A 24,470-nucleotide genomic window follows, 5' to 3' on the forward strand; every position below is an offset into this window, starting at 1 on the left:
CTTTACACAGATCACAGTCAAGGAGGTGGGGTTATAACCCACTCCCCCTCCCCACATTTACATAAACTGCACTCACAGCAACACAGGCAGGGAGATTTAACAGACACAATAGGGGGAGGTGGCTTTATAGAGATTACACTCAAGGCAGGGAGATTTAACAGAAACATTAGGGGGGAGGGGGCTTTAAACAGATTACACTCAAGGCAGGGAGATTTAACAGAAACATTAGGGGGGAGGGGGCTTTACACAGATTACACTCAAGGCAGGGAGATACAGGGGATGTACTGTACTGTATGTTGTTTATTGCAATGCTTCAATGTGTGTATAGTATAATGTTTTTTACAATTAGATAGATGTAATCTTTGGTATTGTAAGGGTTAGCCTTGGTTTTAAATTGTGTTTTCTGGTTGGTACTTATATATTGATTTTTGTTTACTTGATTGGTTAAAATAGTTGACTTGTTTGGAGTACAGTATGGTTTTGATAACCCTTCTACATTTATTTGTATATTGGTTCATCATGTGTGTGTATATACTGTATATATCTATATATTTATCTATCTATCTATCTATCTATATATATATATATAAAGCAGAAAATAGCCGTGTTAGTCCAGTTGCGATAGTGCAGAATAAATGAGTTCTTCAGTATTCGGTGATACCTTTTTTATTGGACTAACAATTTATGTTATAGGACAAGCTTTCGAGAGTTCTCCTCTCTTCTTCAGGTCAAGCAATACTGATATACAAAGGAATCTATGGCTAAAACAGTGTGAAGGGAAAAAAAAAAAAAAAACACAAAAATCTGTTTATTTTTTTTTTTCCTCTCTCCACACTGTTTTAGCCATAGATTCCTTTGTATATCAGTATTGCTGACCTGAAGAAGAGAGGAGAACTCTTGAAAGCTTGTCCTATGACATAAATTGTTAGTCCAATAAAAAAGGTATCACCGAATACTGAAGAACTCATTTATTCTGCACTATATATATACATATATATTTATTTCTATTCATGTATTTAATTATTTATTTATTTAGATTTATTTATTAATTGTGGAGCTGCTGTGCATGAATTTTGTTTATTGTGGGTAGCGGGGGTGGGTGAAGGGGGTATTTGGCCCTTGGTGTAAGTTTAGGACTTGCGGGGGGGTTGCGGGTGCACTTAACCCCTTCACGACCGTAGCAGTTAATACCGCTACGGTCGTGAAGGGGTTAAGTGCACCCGCTACCCCCCCCCCCCCGCAAGCCCTAAACAACCACCGTTGGGGCTAATAACCCCTTCACCCACCCCCGCTACCCACAATAAAAAAAATTCACACACAGCAGCAGCACAATTAATAAATAAATCTAAATTAATAAATAAATACATGAATAGAAATAAATACATTTAAAATACATTTTTATTCATAGTGTAGATGTGCAGGGGGTCTCCGGAGCTGAACCGCTTTGGTTTTAGGTCTGGGGACCCCCTTCTCCTCGAGATACAGGCCCCTTTAGGGGGTGCCGATATCCCTCTGCTTGGTTTACATGCCGCGGTCACGTGATCGGGACCTTAAATGCAGAGGGATACCGGCACCTCATAAAGGGTCCTGTATCTCGGGGAGCAGGGGGTCCCCGGACCTGAAACCAATGCGGTTCAGCCCCGGAGACCCCCTGCACATCTACACTATGAATAAAAATGTATTTTAAATGTATTTATTTATATTCATGTATTTATTTATTTATTTAGATTTATTTATTTATTTTTTGGGCGGCTGCTGTATGTGAATTTTTTTTATTGTGGGTAGCAGGGGTGGGTGAAGGGGGTATTAGCCCCAACGATGGTTGTTTAGGGCTTGCGGGGGGTTAGCGGGAGGGGTTAACCCCTTCATGACCGTAGCGTTATTAACTGCTACGGCCGTGAAGGGGTTAAGTGCACCCGCAACCCCTCCCGCAAGTCCTCAACTCACACCAAGGGCCAAATACCCCCTTCACCCACCCCCGCTACCCACAATAAAGCGGGCACGGTGGGTTAACCCCTTCATTGCCTTAGCGGCTATCAGTTATGGTAATGAAGCAGCATTTCTGTATTTTTAATAATATTGTGCCGGAGCAGGGAGTCCCCTGAGCATTAATTTCTGGCTCAGGGAACCCCCTGCTCACTGTACAATATTATTAAAAATACAGTCATGCTGCTTCGTTACCATAACACATAGCCGCATTGGTAAGGAATGAGTGTTTATTTATATATGAGTTTTATTCGTACTGTAGATGTGCAGAGGGTCTCTGCACCTGAACTGCTGTGGTTTTAGGTCCGGGGACCCCCTGCTTCCCGAGATACAGGCCCCTTTAGGGGTGCCGGTATCCCTCTGCTTTGTTTACATGCCGCGGTCACGTGATCGGGACCTTTAAATGCAGAGGGATACCGGCACCTCATAAAGGGGGCTGTATCTCGGGAAGCAGGGGGTCCCCGGACCTGAAACCAACGCGGTTCAGCTCCGGAGACCCCCTGCACATCTACACTATGAATAAAAATGTATTTTAAATAATTTTGAATGTGCCGATGTTTGCGCAGAGAGAGCAGCGGTTCTCTCTCTGCTGCAAACACATCTCACCCCCGCCGGCTTATAGTATCATTGATGTGCATACAGTATACAGTACTGTATGTGTACAGTACTGTATGTTAGGGGTTATAGGGGTTGTTGTTATACAGTATATATATATATATATATATATATATATATATATATATATACTGCATTACAATTCATGAATTTATGCCATCTGGTGGACACGCGAAGCATTACAGCCTAGTAAATCCTGAACCATTATCAATAAACACATCAACCGCACGTCAGCCGGGCATGACCCCTGGCTGGGAACGCGGCATGCTCCGGGTGAACAGCGTGGCATTCCAGGAACCAGCCAGGGACAAACCGGTGATTTGTTAGAATAAAGTGTTCCGCAACAGTATGGTCGTCAGATGTGGGACAAGAGGTGGCCCTTGAAGTTAAAAGGGGCCCCGGAGATTGCCTGTGAAATTGTTTTGTGCTTTTTGCCTACAAACAGCCTGAGCAACATAAGCAAAGGTCCTCATGCAGCAGAGACCAGAATTAAAGGGATACACATCCAGGCAGGAAATCTACACTGCACAGATGGACTCTTTTCCCCTATCCCAAGAGGAGAGAGAGACTGCTGAAGCAGGTAAACCTTACTTACCTATCACAATAAATTGCAATATGGTCATTGAAATAGGGGTTTTGCCTTCCAGCCGTAGTCAAGTTCAAGAAGTAAGTTAGCCTTTAAAAGGGATAGGCATTTGTTGTTTTCAAATGTTTCGCTGAATCAGTGAATAGAGATGGTGACCCACGAGCGGTACTGATTCTGCAAGTAAAGGCTGCCACACCGCATAGGACTACCAGCTGTGAATGGAGTATATGCAGAAAAGTGTGAAAATTAATGCAAGACTATGCTGAAGTCGCCCTGCCGGGAGTGAAATAAATATTCCACTGCAAAGATTATATTTTTTTTTTCTGCAAGTAAAGTCTGTCTTGGTATCTTGGGAGTAAACTATTATAGGCAATATTGTCAAATTAGTCTCATTTACATATACAGTAGGACTAATGTGATACACTTATTTGAATATAGGTTTTAAGATATAAAATGTGCAAATAAAATAAAATACACATCAGTGGAGGTGAAATTTCACCTCTTTTAGAAAAAATAAGACTTTGTTCAAGGGGCTGAGTGAAAGCATTATAGGGATTACTTTCTCCTTTTTTCTACCATTATTTCCTATCCCAGTATGCAACCCTCCCATTAACAACTACCTACAACCATTTAGATGAGCAGAAGCTGTCGCTTTATTTAACTAACAGAACTCACTTAGCTACACATGCAGTAGATAGAGGAAGCCAAACCCCACTCAGACAGACCACCTTCAGAGTATCCCTGGAAGTGCAGCAGGGCATAAATAGGGAGATAGAAGACGTTATGGAGCTGGGGGTAATTAAAAAGTCCCATAGCCCTTTGGCTACACAAGTAGCCCTAGTACCCAAGAAAGATGGGATCACCATATTCTATGTTGACTATAGGAGACTAAAAACTTAGTGACAGTGTTTGACCCGTACCCCCTTTCCAGGATAGATGAGTTGTAAGACAAGCTGGCAGGTGCAAGCTACCTGACTATTAAGGACTTGAGCAGAGGGTACTGGCAAATCCCCCATGACACCAGAGGCTCATGAACATTCCGCATTTTGTCACCCCTTTGGTTTATATGAGTTTCAGGTTATGCCTTTTGGGATGAAAAATTCCCCTGCCACCTTCCAGCAATTTGTGAATCACCTGTTGGAGGGACTAGAAGGAAGTGCTGTAGCTTATCTGGATGATATTGCAGTATTTAGCCATTCCTGGGATGAACATCTCATACACTTGGCAGAGGAACTAAATCTCAAAAAAGCAGCAGGGGTTACCATATAATAGTGAAATGCCAGATAGGTATGGAAGAGGTACAGTACCTAGGGCACCGGGTAGGGGGTGACACTGCGTCCAGAGCCTGGCAATGTGGACGCCATTACTGCTTGGCCCACCTTTAAGACTAAGGAACAGGTGATGTCCTTTTTAGGGACTGCTGGGTAGTACAGAAAGTTTGGCCCTCACTATAGTACCCTGGCAAAACCTTTGACCGACCTGACAAAAGGGAAACTGCCCCTAGTAGTGATATGGATTCCTGACTGTGAGGAAGCCTACACTGCCCTGAAAACCTCCCTCACTAACTCCCCTGTGTAACAGGCCTCTGGCTTGACTAGAAGATTTGTAGTACAGTGTCATGGGAGACTAGTGCTTACCTTACGAAAATATACCTGGATCTTTACTTGAAAAAACATGAGATAAAATAAATTGTATTTATTCACACGAGAAACACACACAGCGTAATTTACAAGATAACACGAAATAACACTTACTGGAATGGGGTAAAACGAAATAATTGGATTCCCGAACGAAAGTCCACGAAATGCAGCCTCTAGGTATTAATTCCCAGGAGCGGGGTTATTACGCGAACAAGAGACGCAAAACTGTCTTTGGCTAGCTTGCAGCCCTATTTCTCCGCCGTAAGAAGTAAGTTCATTCTGCGCTTGCAGAATTCATTCCCAAGTCCTTAGTTCTAACGAACTTTTACAGCGAAGTACAATCCTTGGTTGCGATGAAATGTGTTTGTACCACACGCTGTCCTTTCCGATGTCACACAGATGAATGATGTAGAACACCCTCCCGATAGCTGCACAGGCTTATAATACCCTCCCAAGCCTATCTGGGTAATACACAGCCAATCTTGGCTTGGGAAGCAAATTCCCACCCAATGGCAAGTTTGCTAGTAGTCCCTGAAACCGGGCAAAGGGCTTCACGGTATGCTAAGGGTCATGCGCTAACTTCACACTTAACCCGCTTAGCATACCTGACCAAGCCCCATGGTGACAGCAAGTCTACCTTTCCTCAGGATGCCCGGACATCTGCTAGGCAAACAGTTTACATACAGTTCCTGACATTTAGCACTTTACCCAGGTCGGTGTCTGTTGAAGCCACAGACTTTTGCAGACACTCTGGAGCCTGCGCCACAGGGTGTCTCATAAGTCCTGGCGGACATTATACATGTCTCATCCGTGACCACACATGACAATGGTGAATGCTTAATGTATCCGCTGTCCTTCCTGACTGGAATGCAAATGTCCCAGTTCCTATAACTATAAAGTATTAAACTCCCAGCTATTTCTCATTTATACCTTCAAATAAATGTTACCATTCTAATACCTATACTATATTATATGTCAACCCCCTAGCACCCTGCACAACAAAAATTAGAAAGCTAGGACGTCCCTATCCAAAGTTAGCTGCTTAATTATGTGAGGGCTATGATGTGGTTTGTGGTTAAACTTTTCCCCGATCTGCGGTTTGGGGTCGGGATGCAATGTTGCAATCCCCGACCGCAATCGATAACCGCAGACGTACTTTACCAATTGACCTTATTGAATGGGGAAACCACATTATTCAATATTGCGATCCGGCATCATTCCCTGACAACAGACCACTTAACCAATTTTACTTGCAGTTAAGGCATTCCTTGCTTGTCTGCAGTTACACAGTGCTACAGTGTTGCAATGCCGGGCGCGACCACATAACCACAGACACCGTTATTCAATTAAACCTTTAAACAGTGCTAGAGACCCCTTATTCCTAGCGGGTGCATTTTAAACACATTAATGCACATTATTAGGACTGTAGTCAGCCCTGGGCTGCAGAACTGACACTTTACTTTAACTGACTCAGGGGAACCCTGTCACATAATCGATACTTGTGTGCCCCTTAAACCTGACGGGATACACACAGACTGTTCTCACGTAATTACAGGGTTGCTGGCATCAGTGGATTGCAGAGCTGACACTCTACCTTACCCACTATGACTCTGAGGACCCTGTTTCAGGTTTTATACAGTTGTTACATGATATGAATCTCATCCCCTTATTCCTGGGGAAGAGACACAGGCATTTCACATACATTTACAGGATTATTACCCTGGTTGGGATGCAGAGCTGACACTCTACAATCCCCAACCTGGTTCAGGGCTACCCAGCCGGGCCAAATACCTTTTATTAATGGCCTTGGGACCCCTTCACCGTCACATACTGACAAATGCTTCTAACTAAGGGCTAGGAGCAGCCTTAGCCAGGTTGATAGCAGGGAGAGAAGCACCCAGTTGTGTACCGGAACAGGAAACTGCTGCCTAGGGAAGTAGCCTATGCCACAGTAGAAAAGGAATGTCTGGTGTGGGCCCTGCAGAAGCTGCAGTCCAACCTCTATGGACGTAGTTTTACTGTTATCACTGACCAAAACCCCAGAGTTGGTTAAACAGAGTTGCTGCGGAGAATGGAAGTTACTGATGTTGAGCCTAGCTTTCCTGCAATCCACTATGTATTTATATAAACTGTGTATTTAAACTGTATGGGCAGGAACTGTTTCTATAAGCCCAGGAAAAAATCCTTTGACCTCAATAGGTTGGGGGTGAATGAGCTGCGGGTATTTTATTCCTGACACTTCAAAGGGATTTCGCTGACCAGGCGCCCCTCAGTCTATAGAAGTGACAGGGATGAAAGACCGCAGAGCACCCTAATGTATACATGGCCGGATTCCTGAGAAGTCGTAGATCCCGGGCCATTGACCCCTTTGCGCCAAACCTCAGACTAAGAAGCGCCAGAAAGAGGGTGTACCCCAGGTATGCTAAGTTGCCTGGGTGCCAAGCCGACACATGCGCTTTGCAAACCGGGAAGCCTTTTTGCCCGGTTTTGCAAACTGCGATCAACGCGGCTATTGGTGGGTTAAAAGTTCCCACACAGGGATTGGGTGCACATGTTACTGCTGCGGCCAAGTTTATTCGAGCATTAGCCCGTTCTTGGCCGCAGCAGTATCCTGGCGCGCGCCGGAGGGTGACGGGCGCGCGCCGAAGCAGCGGAAGAGCGCCCTCCGATCGGGGCGCTCTCCCTACCGCTGCCGGGTCCGCCGTGTCCCCCGGAACCCCCTGCCGCCGTCCCGCGATCGCGGGACACCAGGGCTCCCTCGGGGAGCCCTGGACGCGCGTGCAGGGGGCGCAGGCTCCCGATGACGCGTGACCGCGCGTCGGTGACGCGCGGCACGCCGAGGGGCGGCCACTAGCAAGCCGGGAAATCTCCCGGCTTGCGGTACCGGCCACACTTTAATAAAGTGTGTCGGTAGTGTAAAGGTACCCAGGAATCGCCTATAACTGTGCCTACCGAGCTGTCCCTGGTGTGATTCGTGATTCCTTTGATCCATGATGTGACTACGCTTTACGCAAGACTTTGTTCCAGCACAGCAGCAACCGTTCAAGAAGAGAAGGGGTTAATAACAACGTAACTAAGGATTTACCCCAAACTTCGGAGTTCGTTAGCCCTGGTGACTCCCGAACGAATTCTAACGAATCTCTACGAAATTCCTTGAGGTGGCTGAGTTATTAGGTCAGCAAGGGACCTTTAAACAAGCCTGCATTTCTTGCGCTTGCATGCAAAGGACAATCTATTTTGTTCCCTTGCCCCCAGTAAGTGTTGTTTTAAGTGTATTCTGCAGATGTTGTGTGTTTGTCAACCCAGGAAATAAATCACAATTTATTTTGCTCCTTATTCTGTTCAATCGAGTACCCAGAAATATAAATGTGTTGATAAGTTATGTGTCCACCATGACAGTGAGCCAGCAGGTAAAGCTAGCATCATTAGACCTGTCTAGTCATAAGGAAAGAGGGCTACATATCCATTGTATTCTATAAATATAAGGCAAATTTTAATTCTAGCTGCGTACTCCATAAAGGTATTATATTACGGTGTGACTGATATATTCCGTTATATAGTTAGGTCTTAGCTCACCTGGTTTTGTTTTGCTAAATAGTGTTTTGGAGGTGCCTGGCCCCTCCTTTTATGTTATGAGCTCCCTAATAATTCTCCAGTTAGCAAAAAGATGCTATACATGTCAGTGTCACCACTAAAGAGGTGGTGAGTGTCTACGACTGACAGAAATAAGAGAAATATGTGTAAGTATTATTATTTTTCACTAAGGAATTTTTGCACCCACAGTATTCATTCATAATGTCAGGAAACCTTATGCCAGTTTTTAATTGCACTCAATCACAGAAAGCATTATCTTTATTCATTGAACCCTTTGGACACTTTCACTTATATCATTATGTTTATTCCATAGGATAATAAGAATTGGTTTTCATTCAGCATTGGTAACTGCTATATTGGAGTTCACCTTGATGGGGATATATATATATATATATATATATATATATATATATATATATATATATATATATATATATATATATATATTCAAAGGTGATAAGTAGGAATTGCATATCAACTCTGGACAAGTGCAGTGGTGAAAGGATTACTGTATCTTAAAATAGCAGAAATTAAGTACAGTAGTTAAGTACAATTAAGTACAGCAGCCACGGTGCTCTTGAAGGAGAAACCTGGGATTTTTTTAAACCTCTGTACACTATAATTTAATCTAGGAAGAACTTTCATGCTGATCCCTTAAACAAACAATTTATTGTACAACAAATCTACATTTCTTCTGGACCAATGCAGCTACTAAAATGTACAAATTAGATTTATGTTATACCGTACACAAGAAAGGCAATACTATCCTTACTTAATCACAGTGAGATTTGGTGGAAACTAAAGATTTTCAAGATCTCCTTTTGTTATCCTGTCACATTATTGCTATTTCTCTTTGAAGTCAAAACTGTTAGAATGCATCTGTTATCCAATTGACACTATTCCAATATTTGAATAAAAAACTTTCTTGCCTCTCAGTTTTGGCTCCTGTAGTCAAACTAGAATATTGCCGCTAGTGGTCTAATACACTCTGCCTTGAGCCGCTCTGTTGACATACCTTACAAGAAACTAAAGTTCCAGCACTCATCTCATTTCTTTTATGCACTTCCTATAACAATACCTCCTCATAACTACCGTAGAAAATTAAATTTTTTTAACAATATTTAAATTGTGATTGAAAGCTTACTTAATCAAAGTAGCAATTCAGCAGCTTTAGTAATTAAACTTAATTAATAAAATATAGGAAATATATTACTAATACATATATAAGAGCTTTACACAAACTCACATCATAATACCTACAGTATTATTAACTAGTGTATGTTTTTTTCTAACAGGTATATTTCATTTAAAAGTACCAGAGTCTTCTCCTGTTGGATCACCAATTGGAAGAATACGTGCGGTTGATTCCGACTTTGGAAGAAATGCTGAAATTGAATACAACATAGTTCCTGGAGATGGTGGAAATTTATTTGACATCAAAACTGATGGTGATACACAGGAAGGGATAATCATAATGAAAAAGGTAATTAAAAATGCAGTCTTCGCATGAAATTTGTGACATGAAATTCCACAAATGTGGTGTTCAAGTAAATGATTTGACAATTTTATTAACTTGAATTTGCAAATCAATGAAATATTTCAGAGAGTAAAAGGGATATCAGATAAAGATATAGAACATACTCATTTTACGTGACTGTTACGCCGGTGCTGCCCGCAGACCAGACCCGTTCCCTTAGTTGAAGGGGGAAGTGGTAATACACGCACCCGCAGCAAAGGGAGCGTGTCCGGAGTGTGGTATAAAGTGTTGCCAGGCCAGGTGTAGTAAGGTAGACAATACTTGCCGGTACGAGTTGTAGAGATAGAGTGAAGAATGCCTTGCCGAGGTCAGGGAATGGAGAGCGGAGATAGGTCGTAGTCCAAGCCGTGTTCAAGGTTTTTCCAGAATGAGCGTTGTCCAAGGAGTGCCGAGATTGAGAGCCAGAGGGGGTAGTCGTACAAGCCGCGTCAGAACCTGTGAAAACACTGAGAGAATCCAGAAGTACTTCTATACAGAGAATATGTCGAGCAAAGACTGAGAGCAGAGAGGAGCTAGATAAAGCAGGAAGGTCCAATTAGGAACGGAGGCGGGACAGGAAGAGCTACAGGGAGACAGTGCAGATTGGTGCAGGCATAACAGGCCAGGTGAGTCTTGTTGGTAACCTGAGTATGCTCGTGTGGTGTGCCGGGGCGGAGCCTGAGGTCCGGGGGACGGGAAGAAGAGTGTGCCGAATGAGCGCACTCCGTAACGCGTGTACGCGCGTGGACCGAGCCAGTGGATGGTGCAGGTGTGCGTGCGGGAGGGCGTGGGTGCGCCCGGCGCTGAGCAGAGGAATTGCTGAGGGGAGTGATCCCGCGACGGCGGCAGGGGCGAGGAGCCGCAGAGGTCGGTAAGGCAGGATTGTTTTGTGTGTCCAGGGACTCCCTGAGGGGAGTGAGTGCTCTGTGTGGGGAGCGCGGAGGACACCGATTCCTGAGAGTACCACCCTCTTCAGGAACGGCCTCAGGACGGTCCATGAACGGTTTCTCTGGAAACTTTTTCCTGAAGGACTTAAGAAGGGCCGGGGCATGAATGTCCTTTAAAGGTACCCAGGATCTCTCTTCAGGGCCAAAGCCCTTCCACTGCACCAAGAACTGGAGCTGGCCCCTGGATAGGTGAGAATCCAAAAGAGAGTGAACTTTGTATTCCTCCTTATTTTGGACAGTAATAGGGTCTGGTTTACGAGTCTGATCCGGAAAGAAGTGACTGGAGATGAATGGTTTTAAGAGGGACACATGAAAGACATTGGGAATCTTCATACTGGGTGGTAGTTGGAGCCGGTATGCCACGGGATTGATTTGTTCACAAATAGGGAAGGGACTCAGGAACTTAGGTGCCAGTTTAGGAGATGGTACCTTGAGGTGGATATTCTTAGAGGAGAGCCATACCAAATCCCCTGGTTTGTAACTGGGCGCCGAACGACGACGACGATCGGCCTGTAGTTTCAATCTGCGGGAGGAGTCGAGAAGGGTAGACTGAATCCTGGACCATGCGGTTTGGAGGGAAGAAATGCATTCATCTACGTCTGGTACTCTAGAATGGATTTTGGGGATGGGAAGACAGGGAGGGTGGAACCCATAATTTAAAAGAAGGGCGACTCCTGGGTGGCCTCGTTTTTGGCAGAATTGACGGTATACTCTACCTAAGAAAGGAGTTGAGCCCAATCATCCTGGAAATCGGATATGAAACATCTCAAGTACTTCTCCAGGGATTGATTGATTCTCTCCGGTTGTCCATTGGACTGAGGATGATAGGCGGAAGAGAAAGAAGAAGAGATGCCCAATCTCTTGGTGAAATCTCTCCTAAATTTGGATACGAACTGCGAACCTCTGTCAGAAACAATGGACAAAGGGATCCTATGAATCCGGAAAATCTGCTCCGTAAAGATATCAGCAAGGGCGGGGGAGGTGGGTAATCCTTTAAGTGGAATAAAATGGGACATCTTCGAGAACCTGTCCACGACCACCAAGATAGTGTTCATTCCTCTGGACCTGGGCAACTCCACGATGAAATCCATCAAAATGTGGGACATGGGGCGGTCAGGAACTGGATGAGGTAACAGAAAACCCTGAGGCTTTTGATGGAGAGTCTTGCTTTGAGCGCACGTGGAACAGGCGCGGGTAAACTCCAGAATATCTTGAGACATCCTTGGCCACCAGAAATTCCAACGAATGAGATCAGTAGTCTTCTTAAAACCTGGATGATCTGCAGATTTAGAGGAGTGACCCCAAGACAGGACTTCTGGAACAAATTTGGAAGGTACGAAGAGTTTGTTGTCGGGAACGACCAAGTCCTTGGGAATGCGTCTCTGGGAGTGCAAAATCTTGTCAAGATTCTTGAAAGAAGATGTGGCGAGAATCCTCTCTTGTGGAAGGATAGTCTCCAAAGGTTCCTCTGGTCTCTCTTCAGAAGAATGTATTTGGGAGAGTGCGTCTGCCTTTACGTTCTTGGTCCCGGCGATATAGGAAAAGTGAAAATTGAAATTATGTACCCCAGGAACGGAGTAGAGGTCTGATGAAAGGTGCACTTCTCCAGTTTGGCGTACACATGGTGTTCACGGAGACGGGAAAGGACGTAGGAGGTGTGGCGTATATGGTCCTGAGATCTTTGGAAAAAATCAGGATATCATCCAAGTATACTATAGCAAAAATATTGAGTACCTTACGAAAGACGTCATTGATGAAATCCTGGAAGACAGCGGAAGCATTACATAAGCCGAAAGGCATCACAAGATACTCGTAGTGTCCACTACGCGTGTTGAAGGCCGTTTTCCATTCATCCCCCTTCCTGATGCGCACCAGGTTATAGGCACCACTTTGGAAAAAATCTTGGCACCCTGTAATTTATCGAACAGTTCAGTAATAAGGGGAAGGGGGTAACGATTTTTTATAGTTATGTGGTTCAAACTCCTGTAATCGATGCAAGGCCTCAACGACCCATCCTTTTTCTTGACGAAGACAAACCCAGCCCCTGCTGGGGAATTGGAGTGACGAATAAAGCCTTTCTTGAGATTCTCCTGGATATATTCATCCATAGCGTGAGATTCTGGTAACGACAAGGGGTAGGTCTTGGAGTTGGGTAGGGAGTAACCTGGAACCAGAACGATCGGACAATCGTAAGTCCTGTGTGGCGGCAAAAGATCTGACTGTACCTTATTGAAAATGTCCCGGAATTGGTGGTAAACAGAAGGTAGAATATCGTCAGGAACAAAGGTATTAGCCAGCAATTGATGAGTCTCGCCTGACCACGGCCTCAAGGAGATGGGAGCAGAGGAAGTCCAGTCAATGAGATGATTGTTAAGCTGTAGCCCAGGAAGACCAAGGGTGATGGGTATCCCAGGAGCGTGAATGGCATTGAGAACTAAGATCTCCTTGTGCAGATGTGAGGGCAGAAGCAAGGGGGCCGTCTCTAAGGAGATGTGGGCCGGGGTAAGAGGACGTCCATCGATACCGACAAGTGCGATGGGAATCTTCTTCCTCACGAGCGGTATGCGGTTTAACCTGGCGAATTCAAGGTCCACGAAGTTTCCACCAGCTCCTGAGTCAATTAAAGCGGCGGTAGAAGTCTGGAACTTATCGCCTAAAAGGGAGACTGGAAATGTAAGTTTCTTAGGGAGTTCACCTTTATGAAGGGGACGTGGAGACATTACACCCAGAGAGAGCCCCTCTGTACTCACTGGGTGTTCCCGTTTCCCGGACGCAGTGGACACTCCCGAACCAGATGCGCCATGGATCCGCAGTAGAAACACAATCCCCCGGCGTGGCGGAACTGCCGTATCGGTGTACGGATGCATTGTACCCCCAATTGCATTGGCTCTGGCAACTCCAGTGCCGGACGAAGAGGTGTGGTAGCACTTGGGGGAGCAGGAGTGCTGCTGGGAGTACTGGAGAACAGAACTTGAAAGTTATGGAAGCGAGTGCGCTGACGCTCTGAGCGGTGTACCTGGATACGTTGATCCACTCGGACGGCCAAATCAATGAGGACCTCCAATTGATCCGGCCTGGATTGGCGAGAGAGTTCATCCTTGATGGGATCTGCCAGGCCTTGCCAGAATACTGAGACGAGAGCCTCTTGTCCCCAGTTAGTCTCAGTTGCTAGAGTCCGGAATTCCACAGCATACTGTGTCACCATTCGCCGTTTGAACTAGGCATACAGTTACCTCCTCCGTTTTTAATTTATTTTAATCACTTTGGTTCACGTTAGTTTTTTGCTGCAATAAATATATTTTAATCATTTATTAATAAATAGTAATTTTTAATATAGTTATAGGTTTTCTCTTGTGCGGCTATTAGGGAGCTTTCTTTCTTTTCTTTGCTTAAATGTAGGCTTATTTCATAAATAATAGACACTTTTGTATAGTTATGTAGCCAGGTCACCCTTTGCCCCCTGCGACCTCCCAGGGAGCCTCCGTGGCCCGGACCGATGTTGGGTACTGCCGGAGGCCAGCGGCAGACCCGACGGCCATTCCGGAGGGTGGGGGCCGAGGAGGGAGCAGCGCCTCTTCTCCGCGAGCGGGCCGGTTGCCGGGGACGCGATCGGGCAGTCGCTAAGGCCACGGTCGCGTCTCTAAGGTCCCGGCGGCCGGCAAAGAGGGCGCCGCCATTAACCAGCCACTCGCGCATGCGCAGTGATCGCACATGCGCAAGGGAGCACCGTGAGTCAGGTAGGCATTGCGCAAGGGTAGGAACAGGCCAGGAGAGTCGCGCGAGAGTAGGGATAGAGAGGGAGATGTTGTGGCGGCCATTAGGGGATAGTGCAGGCAGAGGGAAGGCGTGCACGCGGCCCCAATGTTATTGCAGGTGCCTCGGGACTACAACTCCCATGAGGCTTAGGGCCAAGCACACCAGGTGCATCAGTGTGGTCAATGAGGGCCAAGGATCTGCAGAGGGAGCAAGTGGATACATTTGGCGGGCTTGCAGCTACGTGGCAGTCAGAGACCGGAGCAGCCCAGGGAAGGAAGTAGGGTACAGAAGTCAGGGACTACCTGTACTAGGCCAGCACCCCCAGGGCCCGAGATAGCTCAGCTCCCCAGTGACGTGAGTGTTGCCAGGGACTGCCCTCAGGTTAGAGACCCTGCCCCTTACATTAGCGGGAGCTGGGAAAGAAAGGGTAAAGAGAGTTGGAGCCAGGGAGCTGTGAGGGAAGGAAGGGTGCGCGGAGCGAGTGCAGCTCCTGCCCCATATAGGTACCCACACCCCAGGTAGGCCCCAACTCCCCACTAGCTTAGTGGGTAAGTGCTTAGGTAGGCCCAAGATAGGGACGCTGCCCTTAGTGTAGAGTGCTGCCTTGTCAGAGTCACGGCTGTCAGTGCTGTGAGGTCTGACAGGCAGGCACCTTGTTGCGCAGCACGTTGGCTGCCAGCATCCAGTGAGCTACAGCTTGCTGCTGTAGGCGCTGGGACTCGTTAGGTATTAGTAAGTACAGTCAGGGCTGGTATTGGCATTGCCGTGATATGTTGTTTGCATGTTAGTAAAGTCCTTAGTTATTATACCTCACCGTGTATGTTATTATTGATTGTCCTGCGAGGAACCACTCCCCCTCTGGTGGGAGCCATCGCAGGTGGAGGCGCTGTATCGAGTAAGTGGTTGTCCCTAATATTGTATTGCCCCAGGTTCCCCGTGGCGGAAGCTCAGCCCTCCTGCGAGCCAACAGGTAATGCACCACACCCAAGTAACATTGTATGTTCTCCTTCACCCCACACTATATCTGCGTTTGGGGGGGGGGGGAATACCCGTTACATTTGGAGGCGCTGCTGAGAGAGACCTGGGGTGCCCTGTTTTCATTTTTTCCAAATTGTCCATTTTATATTTTTCACCATGTTTGGGCCCGCAAGCCATGAGGCCTAAGAACGAACCCAGAGGACAGAAGTATCCCCGCGACATGTGCTAATAGTAGGGGATGTTCCCAGTAGTGCAGTGAAGTTGAAGGAAATTTGTGGGGCCCTAGGGGGACTCCTGGGTATAGACCAAGGGTGGAAGAGGATAGAGCACCGGTACGACCCCACTGACCAGTGTTGTAGACTATGGCTAGTAACGGATCAGGAAATATGCCGGGAAAATGTCCCTCTGACCTTACATTTCCCAGGGGCCCCATCAGAAGGCTACCCTCTTGCATACTCAGAGAGCCTTAGTGAGATTACCCGAACTGTGATCAAAATGGAGGCTCCCTTATGGCTAAAATGGCGTCTCCCGCCAAATCAGGAGAGCACATGTTCTGCTGACTGCAAGCCTGCACTAAATTATGTTGCAGAAATCCGCCCGGGACTGGCGGGAAAACCAGAGCTCCGCCCCCGCAAAGTGAGTGACTCAGTGCAGAGCCAGAGCCAATCAGTGATAGAGCGGGCCCCTCCTTTACATTCCACCAGGGGGAGCAAGCAAAGTGAACAGCCATCAGCAACTGCTGTTCCCATTAAAAACAGTACAGAGTGCAGAGAAACACACCCTCATTTATATGGAGCATGGCGGTCTAAAGGAGGGAAAATATCCTTTCTGGTGTGCCCGTGCCTACAAAAGGACTTGAGTCTATCTGGTGGTAAGGACTTTAACCATTTTAGGCTACCAATAAAATATCGGGTGGCCGTGGTGGAGGACGAGGGGTGTATACGATGTGTTTGTAATCAGTGTGACTTCCCAGGTGGCAAACAGACCTGGGGCCCCAAGTGTGCCGGCTGCGGGGCACAGTTTCTAAAGCCTGTGCTGCTGCAGTCTACAGTCCCAGATCCCAAGCAGGAATCTCAGATGGCAGAACCCAGAGATGAAGATGCTGTTACGCGCTCTACCTCAACCACGAAGGTGGAGGAGCTGCCAGAAAAGGCTGCCCTAGTCCCCCATTACAACCAAGAGGGAAGGACTGAGGCCCAGCCAGCTACGGAAAAGGACGAACCATCGGTGGCGATGCGCCTACCGGCAAACCACCCCAGCAGTGAGACAGAGGAATCACCGGGTAAGGAGTCTGTACCCCCATCTTCTTTCAGTGAATTCAGCCACCAGCCACTCGTGGTGATGCGCCAGCCGGCGGACCACACCAGTGAAGTTGGGGCCAAAGAATCACCTACTTCAGTTACAGTGTATTCAGGTGCTGTGGGCCCGTGTGCCCTACAACGGCCCGTCCGGCCTACAGAGGTACCATCGGTCCCAGGCGTGGGATCAGTACCTGTTAACGACAACAAGGGTGGGTTGACTGCCCCAGGGGTGTCGGGTGTGAGCCTACAGGTGACCGCGGAGCACGATAGCTTCTTAAGTCTGGACACCCGGGCGAATGGCTCCCCTCGACATCGCGTCCTGGCGGAGGAGTCCCCCCTAGAAGAAAGCTATCCCGCCGTGCGAGTGGACCAGTATCTACCACCTACCGTTCAGTTGAAGAGAACAGTCAGCTCTGTCGTGGTGTCAGGTGAAGCACAGAAGATACCTGACTGTGTTCCAGAAGAAGAGAAAACCATCGCAAGCCAGCAGAGTAGTAAGGAACCCCCTTGCCCCCCACAGGCTCCGATGGAGGTGGCCATGAAAAAGGCCAGAGTTATGGCTCCTGAACTGAGTATGAGCCCGTGCGCTGTAACCCAAATGATGGTCCCAGGACTGGGATCCAATGCTCCCGAGTTTCGAGTCAGTGAGTGGACTGTCCCAGAAGTGCTGTGGACAGGTCCCGATACAGCCGAGGTGGGAACTGACAGCGTCCCCGAGGACCTGTTGGCCACCGTGAATCACCGCAGTGGTAAGGTATCTACTCTTTACCCCCTGTCAGGTGAAACAGAGACTTTGAGAAAAGAGACGTGGTTCATTTCTCGCTTCCCAGTGGAAGCCTTGCAAGTCCGTAGGGACAAGAACTGTGTGGCAAGGGAGCTAGTAGAAGTTGCCTCCTTTGCGTCCAAGAAGAAGCGGCCCATTCGCCAAGTAGTGGACCGCGGGAAAGGTCCTGGCCGCCTGGCCTGCTGCTTCCAAGCCATGGATGACCAGGTAAAGGTCGGTTTGAAAGACACTGTGCTATTCCTTCCACCAGGGGGAGGAAGTAGTACTGAACCAGGGACTGTTATCCCAGAGTGTGCTCTCCGAGAGATTCACCCCGGGGAGGCTGACGGACGCAAAAGTGAGGTACCCTCACCTGATCAGTTAGGGGCACCCCACAAATGGTCTCAGCAAGCAGCTGATACTCAGCTGGCCTCGGGTAATAATGGGTGTGATGTGTCAGGTTTCAGGGATGTTGCAGCCGATCTGTTAAGTGTACGGGTTATGCCATGCCATTTTTCCGTGTGTAAAATTGTGCCCTGTTATGTCGTTCCCCAAGCGAGGACGTTGGATTTTTCACCAGGGGGAGAGTGTAGCCATGTCACCCTTTGCCCCCTGCGACCTCCCAGGGAGCCTCCGTGGCCCGGACCGATGTCGGGTACTGCCGGAGGCCAGCGGCAGACCCGACGGCCATTCCGGAGGGTGGGGGCCGAGGAGGGAGCAGCGCCTCTTCTCCGCGAGCGGGCCGGTTGCCGGGGACGCGATCGGGCAGTCGCTAAGGCCGCGGTTACGTCTCTAAGGTCCCGGCGGCCGGCGAAGAGGGCGCCGCCATTAACCAGCCACTCGCGCATGCGCAGTGATCGCGCATGCGCAAGGGAGCCCCGCGAGTCAGGTAGGCATTGCGCGAGGATAGGAACAGGCCAGGAGAGTCGCGCGAGAGTAGGGATAGAGAGGGAGATGTTGTGGCGGCCATTAGGGGTTAGTACATGCAGAGGGAAGTCGCGCACGCGGCCCCAATGTTATTGCAGGTGCCTCGGGACTACAACTCCCATGAGGCTTAGGGCCAAGCACACCAGGTGCATCAGTGTGGTCAATGAGGGCCAAGGATCTGCAGAGGGAGCAAGTGGATACATTTGGCGGGCTTGCAGATACGTGGCAGTCAGAGACCGGAGCAGCCCAGGGAAGGAAGTAGGGTACAGAAGTCAGGGACTACCTGTACTAGGCCAGCACCCCCAGGGCCCGAGATAGCTCAGCTCCCCAGTGACGTGAGTGTTGCCAGGGACTGCCCTCAGGTTAGAGACCCTGCCCCTTACATTAGCGGGAGCTGGGAAAGAAAGGTTAAAGAGAGTTGGAGCCAGGGAGCTGTGAGGGAAGGAAGGGTGCGCGGAGCGAGTGCAGCTCCTGCCCCATATAGGTACCCACACCCCAGGTAGGCCCCAACTCCCCACTAGCTTAGTGGGTAAGTGCTTAGGTAGGCCCAAGATAGGGACGCTGCCCTTAGTGTAGAGTGCTGCCTTGTCAGAGTCACGGCTGTCAGTGCTGTGAGGTCTGACAGGCAGGCACCTTGTTGCGCAGCACGTTGGCTGCCAGCATCCAGTGAGCTACAGCTTGCTGCTGTAGGCGCTGGGACTCGTTAGGTATTAGTAAGTACAGTCAGGGCTGGTATTGGCATTGCCGTGATATGTTGTTTGCATGTTAGTAAAGTCCTTAGTTATTATACCTCACCGTGTATGTTATTATTGATTGTCCTGCGAGGAACCACTCCCCCTCTGGTGGGAGCCATCGCAGGTGGAGGCGCTGTATCGAGTAAGTGGTTGTCCCTAATATTGTATTGCCCCAGGTTCCCCGTGGCGGAAGCTCAGCCCTCCTGCGAGCCAACAGGTAATGCACCACACCCAAGTAACATTGTATGTTCTCCTTCACCCCACACTATATCTGCGATTGGGGAGGGGAATACCCGTTACAGTTAAATAGATTTTTTTATTAAAATAAAATGGTAAATACATGCAACCACCTCTATATACGCTTACACTGCAGCTACTGTATCTATATTCTCACACTGCTGCCCCCTCTGTGCGCACACACACACACACACACAGCAGCTCAACACACACAAACTGCTGCCACACACACACACACACACACACACACACACACACACACACACACACACACACACACACACACACACACACACACACACACACACACACACACATCACCTCTACACACACAAGCACACCACACACACACACACACACACTGGAGCTCTAGACACAAAACACAGCACCTCCTCTACACTCACAACACAGCACCTCTGCACACAACACAGCACCTCTACACACACAACACAGCACTTCTACACACACACAACACAACAACTCTACACACACATGCTGCACCCATAAACATTGCTGCTGACACTGACACACACACACACACTGGAGCTCTATAAACACACACACACACACACCGTACTCACACACACAAACTCCTGCTACACATACAACAGCACAACACACACACACACTACAGCCACAATAAAAAATGCAGCCACCTACTAAACTTTGCACTCTCCCCCCCACCTCTACACACAACACAGCACCTCTACACACACACCCCACACACACCACTGCACCTCTATACACAACACAGCACCTCTACACACATAACATAAGTCAAATAAGGCAGTGAGGATGTCCCCTTAAGCTGACAGCCCAGTAGCAGTGAGCACTGAAATGTAGGACCAGTAAGGCAGGTAAAGCAGAAAGTCCCCATGGGCTAGCAGCCCAGCATCAGTAAGAACTTCAAGCGTGAGGCAGACAAAGCAGTACATACAGACCAGCTGCAGGAGTCCCAGCACAGAGAAAATAACATCAGTGTAGTCCACACATTCCACACGGGTCTGGGAGTCTAGGGGTAGTGAGAGGGTTGTCTCTGCTCCGCTCCTACGGCCGTTTCGCCAAAAAGGCTTCTTCCGGGAGCGTGTTAAGTTATTATTAATTATATTTTGCAGCAGTTTTTCATGTGGTATGTGTTTGAGTTTGTTTCTTGTGTTTTTATGATGCATTGCTAATAAAGTCCATTTTTCAATTTTTCTATTACATACTATTTGAGTGCTCCCTTATTTTGACCCTTCTTTTTTCTTTTTGTGTTTATTCATTTATTTGGGTTGGTAGCACCGCCAGAAGGTTACTTTTACCATGATATCTGGTTTTGTGTATTATTAGGTCTCTCAGAGTTGATTTGACTGCGGCACCATTTCTGTGTTAAATATATATAAATATATGTATGTATGTATGTATGTATGTATGTATGTATGTATGTATGTATGTATTTATGTATATATATATATATATACACACACACAAACACACATTGCTTTTTTATTTAAAAAATATGAAATATGAAATTGGGTTAAAAGATTGTGTAGCACCAAACTGTGGTTTATACTGGGATAGGTGAAAGCAAAGAATGCTTTGGGAGGGGGGATATTCATTACAATGTGATAATGTTGATTGGGGCACTATTGCCCAGAAATGTATAGTTAATGAGAGTTTCCTTGAGATAGTGCCCAGAATGGCACTATAATAGTTTACTGAGTTACCCACTATTAATAATTTCCTAAGGAAATCAATCTACTGTTACACCATTAAATAGAAGTAGAATTATAATTGTAATAATACATGCACAGTGCAATTTGATTTGTAAGCTTGTACAACAACTGAGCACAGAATAGTGCATAGAGAATAGTAGACACGTCTATGTGGCCACGTTCTGTATTCCTTGGATATAAAATATGTATTGTTTCCATGTACAAAAAATATATATTATTACCCAACTATAAATTGTATCGTTTTCAGCAACGCCTAAGAACACCATGTATAAGTACTGTAGTATTATACTAGAAACTATAGCTAAAGTTATGAAGTACCATTAATTGTTATTAAAAAAGTTATAGCCCTCTAATATCTAAACTAATATTTAAACAAACAGTGTTATGAGCTTTACATTATGTAATGTTAGCATTACTTGCATGCACTTTCTCCATTTGACCCTCATTTTCTCTTTATAACAAAATAGGTACTGTAAGCTAATCCAATGCACGACATAATTATTATTCATTATTAATGAAATCTCATAATATCCTCAGAAGTGCTACCGGAAAGAATTGTGCAGTGAAATATTATTAGTAACTTTAATGAATTGGAGGATTTTTTTGTTTGTTGTTGAATCATCAGGATAATTGTTATTTAGATGTTTATGTTTTTTTTTTAAAATCTGATACAACAGTTGTAACAAAGGTTTGGAATCAAGAAACTTTAATAAATAAACCCATTATAGTTGGAATTAAAAATAACTGAACTTGTTAATTTCTATTTCTTGGGGGAGGGAACTGTTCTGGGCCTTAGTTTTATGTGGACTAGCCTACAATTAGACAATTAAATCTTTACATGCTCAACTATATTTGCAGGAAAATTATATTAATCTACAGTTTATTGAGTTGCAATCGACTCTCTGGTGCAGTAATTAACTGACAATTAACTAACTGTATGTATTCTTATAGAAGACCACTAGATGACACTATTGGATAAAAATCTTCAAATGGTTCATAATGTTATAGAAAAATTCAGTGTTTGCTGGTTTTCCATAATGAGCTCTAGAGAAAGGTTTTTACCTTTATAATTATTTGTATACACAAACCAAAGAGACGTCCTGCTCAGCTCTATCTCTGACAATTGTAGGACTCACGAGGGGTGCACACATGGGAATGCATGTATACTGTCTACTGAAGAAAAGGCCTTTATATCTGCACTCAATGAGAAAAAGCCTACCAGTTATCTCAAATTAAAATGCAACTTTAATAAAACAACTTAAAAATAAAATCTCATGACATTAAAATAAGTTTAAAAATCTCTGACCGCAAATTCATATTCAAGATGTAATGTCTACAAACAATTACTGATATGACCTCATTTTTGCTTTGGTTCAATATGGTCTACCACTCTACCTGCTTTGTAAAAATTGCTCAATTTGCACTGTTGGATATAAACAATTTATTTTTCAATAATATGTTCTTTAGTACCAAAAAAGTTTTTTCTTTTTCCTTTTGGGAATACAATTACCCCTTTTGTATAAACCCTGTATATCATTACAGGCTAATGAAACATCAGTGAGCCAATTGGGAAAACGGGAAAGGTGATAAAAACCACATCTAATAATGGTCAACATAACTCCTTAGTGATACCAGTACAGGCAGTCCCCGGTTATCCGACATAATGTTTTACTAAAAATGGCGTTGGATAGAGAAGCGTTGTAAAGCGAAACACAAAATAACAGTTTGAATGGGACTGCCAGGGACCCCCGCTGTTAATCCGATGGGCCATTATTCTGTCTACAGAAATGTTGCAGCATGTACCCAGCATGTACCTTGGTCTTGTTGGTGATTGCCCCAGATTTGTTTTAGAATACTCGTTGGCACTACAGTACCTCTACCAGCAAGATTTATTAGCTGCCTCTAAACTTTTGTGTCACGTCAGGGAGGTGGCTCACTACCAGAGGTACCCGATCTGTGCCCAATGTGTTGTGTATCTGCTGCCAACAGAGCCCTTAAGGGTTGACTCAACCCTATACTAGCCCCTAAGTGTTACATGAGATACTGGTCACAGTAAATCGGTGGTTTTCAACCTTTGGTTAAAGAACCCTAGAATTAGATTGTGAAATTCTGGAGAAACCAAACCCTCTACCTCCCACCCTGTCATACTTCTCTCTCTTCCCCTCTTTCATACCCCCCCCCCCTCTCTGTTGCCCCTTACAATCCTTCTCTTATGCTCTCTTCCCCCTTTATACTCTCTCCCTTGCACACTACCCTCTTCGCCTTAGACTCCCTCTCTCTATTCTCCCCACACAATCTCTCCCCCTATCTCTTGCCCCTTACTCTCCCCTCTTCTTGCCCCCTTACTCTCCACCCTCTCTCTTGGCCTTGTAACCTCCCCCATCTCTCTTGCCCATTCACACACTACCCCCTCTCTCTTGCCTCTTCACACTAGATACACACACTCACACCTCTTTAAGCCTGTGGTGCTGCACTGGTTCGCTGCCTCCTCCTGTCAGCTGGAAGATAAACTCGACTTCCAGCGCTGACTGGAGTAGGGAGAGGAAGAATAGCATTGAATGGGTGGCTGCTTCTGCTAAGCTATGGAGCCACCGGGTCACTGCTGCATGGGGTGCCACTGCACCACCGGGCCTGGGACAGCTGTGAGAATTGTCCCAGTTCTTCCCCCCTGGTGGCTGCAGAACTCCTAAGGGGTTCTCGTGGAACCCCGGTTGAAAATGACAGACACAGGGAGTATTAAAAGTTTTTTTACTCTTTTTTTATACAGGGACACAGCAATAGGGATTTCCACCAGAAAAGGGGAATGGCAAATACTCACAGTATCAGGTTATTCAAAAGCCCAAGCATCCTACCTAAGCTGAGTGAGCCTTGATTCCTCAGTCAAGTAAACAAATCGAACCTAAGCAGTTCACACAGTCCCCCCCCCCTGCCTTTGAGTAATATCCCAGCATTTCTGGAAACAGCGATGGTAAAGGGCTGGTACGTTCCTGGATACCTTGCCCATGATGGATAGTAGAAACCTGGCTACTTAGGTGGTGAGATGGGGATCAGCATCCACTGGTTATGGATACCCCAAACTAAAGATGGTCCTTTGCAGTAGAAAAAAGGGAAATGTGACTGGTAACCTCCTGACTACCCAAACCAAGTGTAACGGACGTGCTCACCACAAACCTGG

General features: G+C 46.5%; 1 protein-coding gene across 2 annotated transcripts in view; it reads left to right on the top strand.

Moving 5' to 3' along the window:
• The window catches only part of CDH12 (cadherin 12), a 1,010,774-nt gene that overhangs the window by 735,814 nt on the left and 250,490 nt on the right, over window positions 1-24,470 (top strand). For both annotated transcript variants that reach the window (XM_075585916.1, XM_075585915.1), the window contains one exon: window positions 9,717-9,904. In XM_075585916.1, coding sequence (XP_075442031.1) covers window positions 9,717-9,904 — 188 coding nt within the window. The remainder of the gene's footprint in view (window positions 1-9,716; window positions 9,905-24,470) is intronic.

The sequence above is a fragment of the Ascaphus truei genome, chromosome 2, assembly GCF_040206685.1.
Source record: "Ascaphus truei isolate aAscTru1 chromosome 2, aAscTru1.hap1, whole genome shotgun sequence".
NCBI classification, from domain to species: domain Eukaryota; kingdom Metazoa; phylum Chordata; class Amphibia; order Anura; family Ascaphidae; genus Ascaphus; species Ascaphus truei.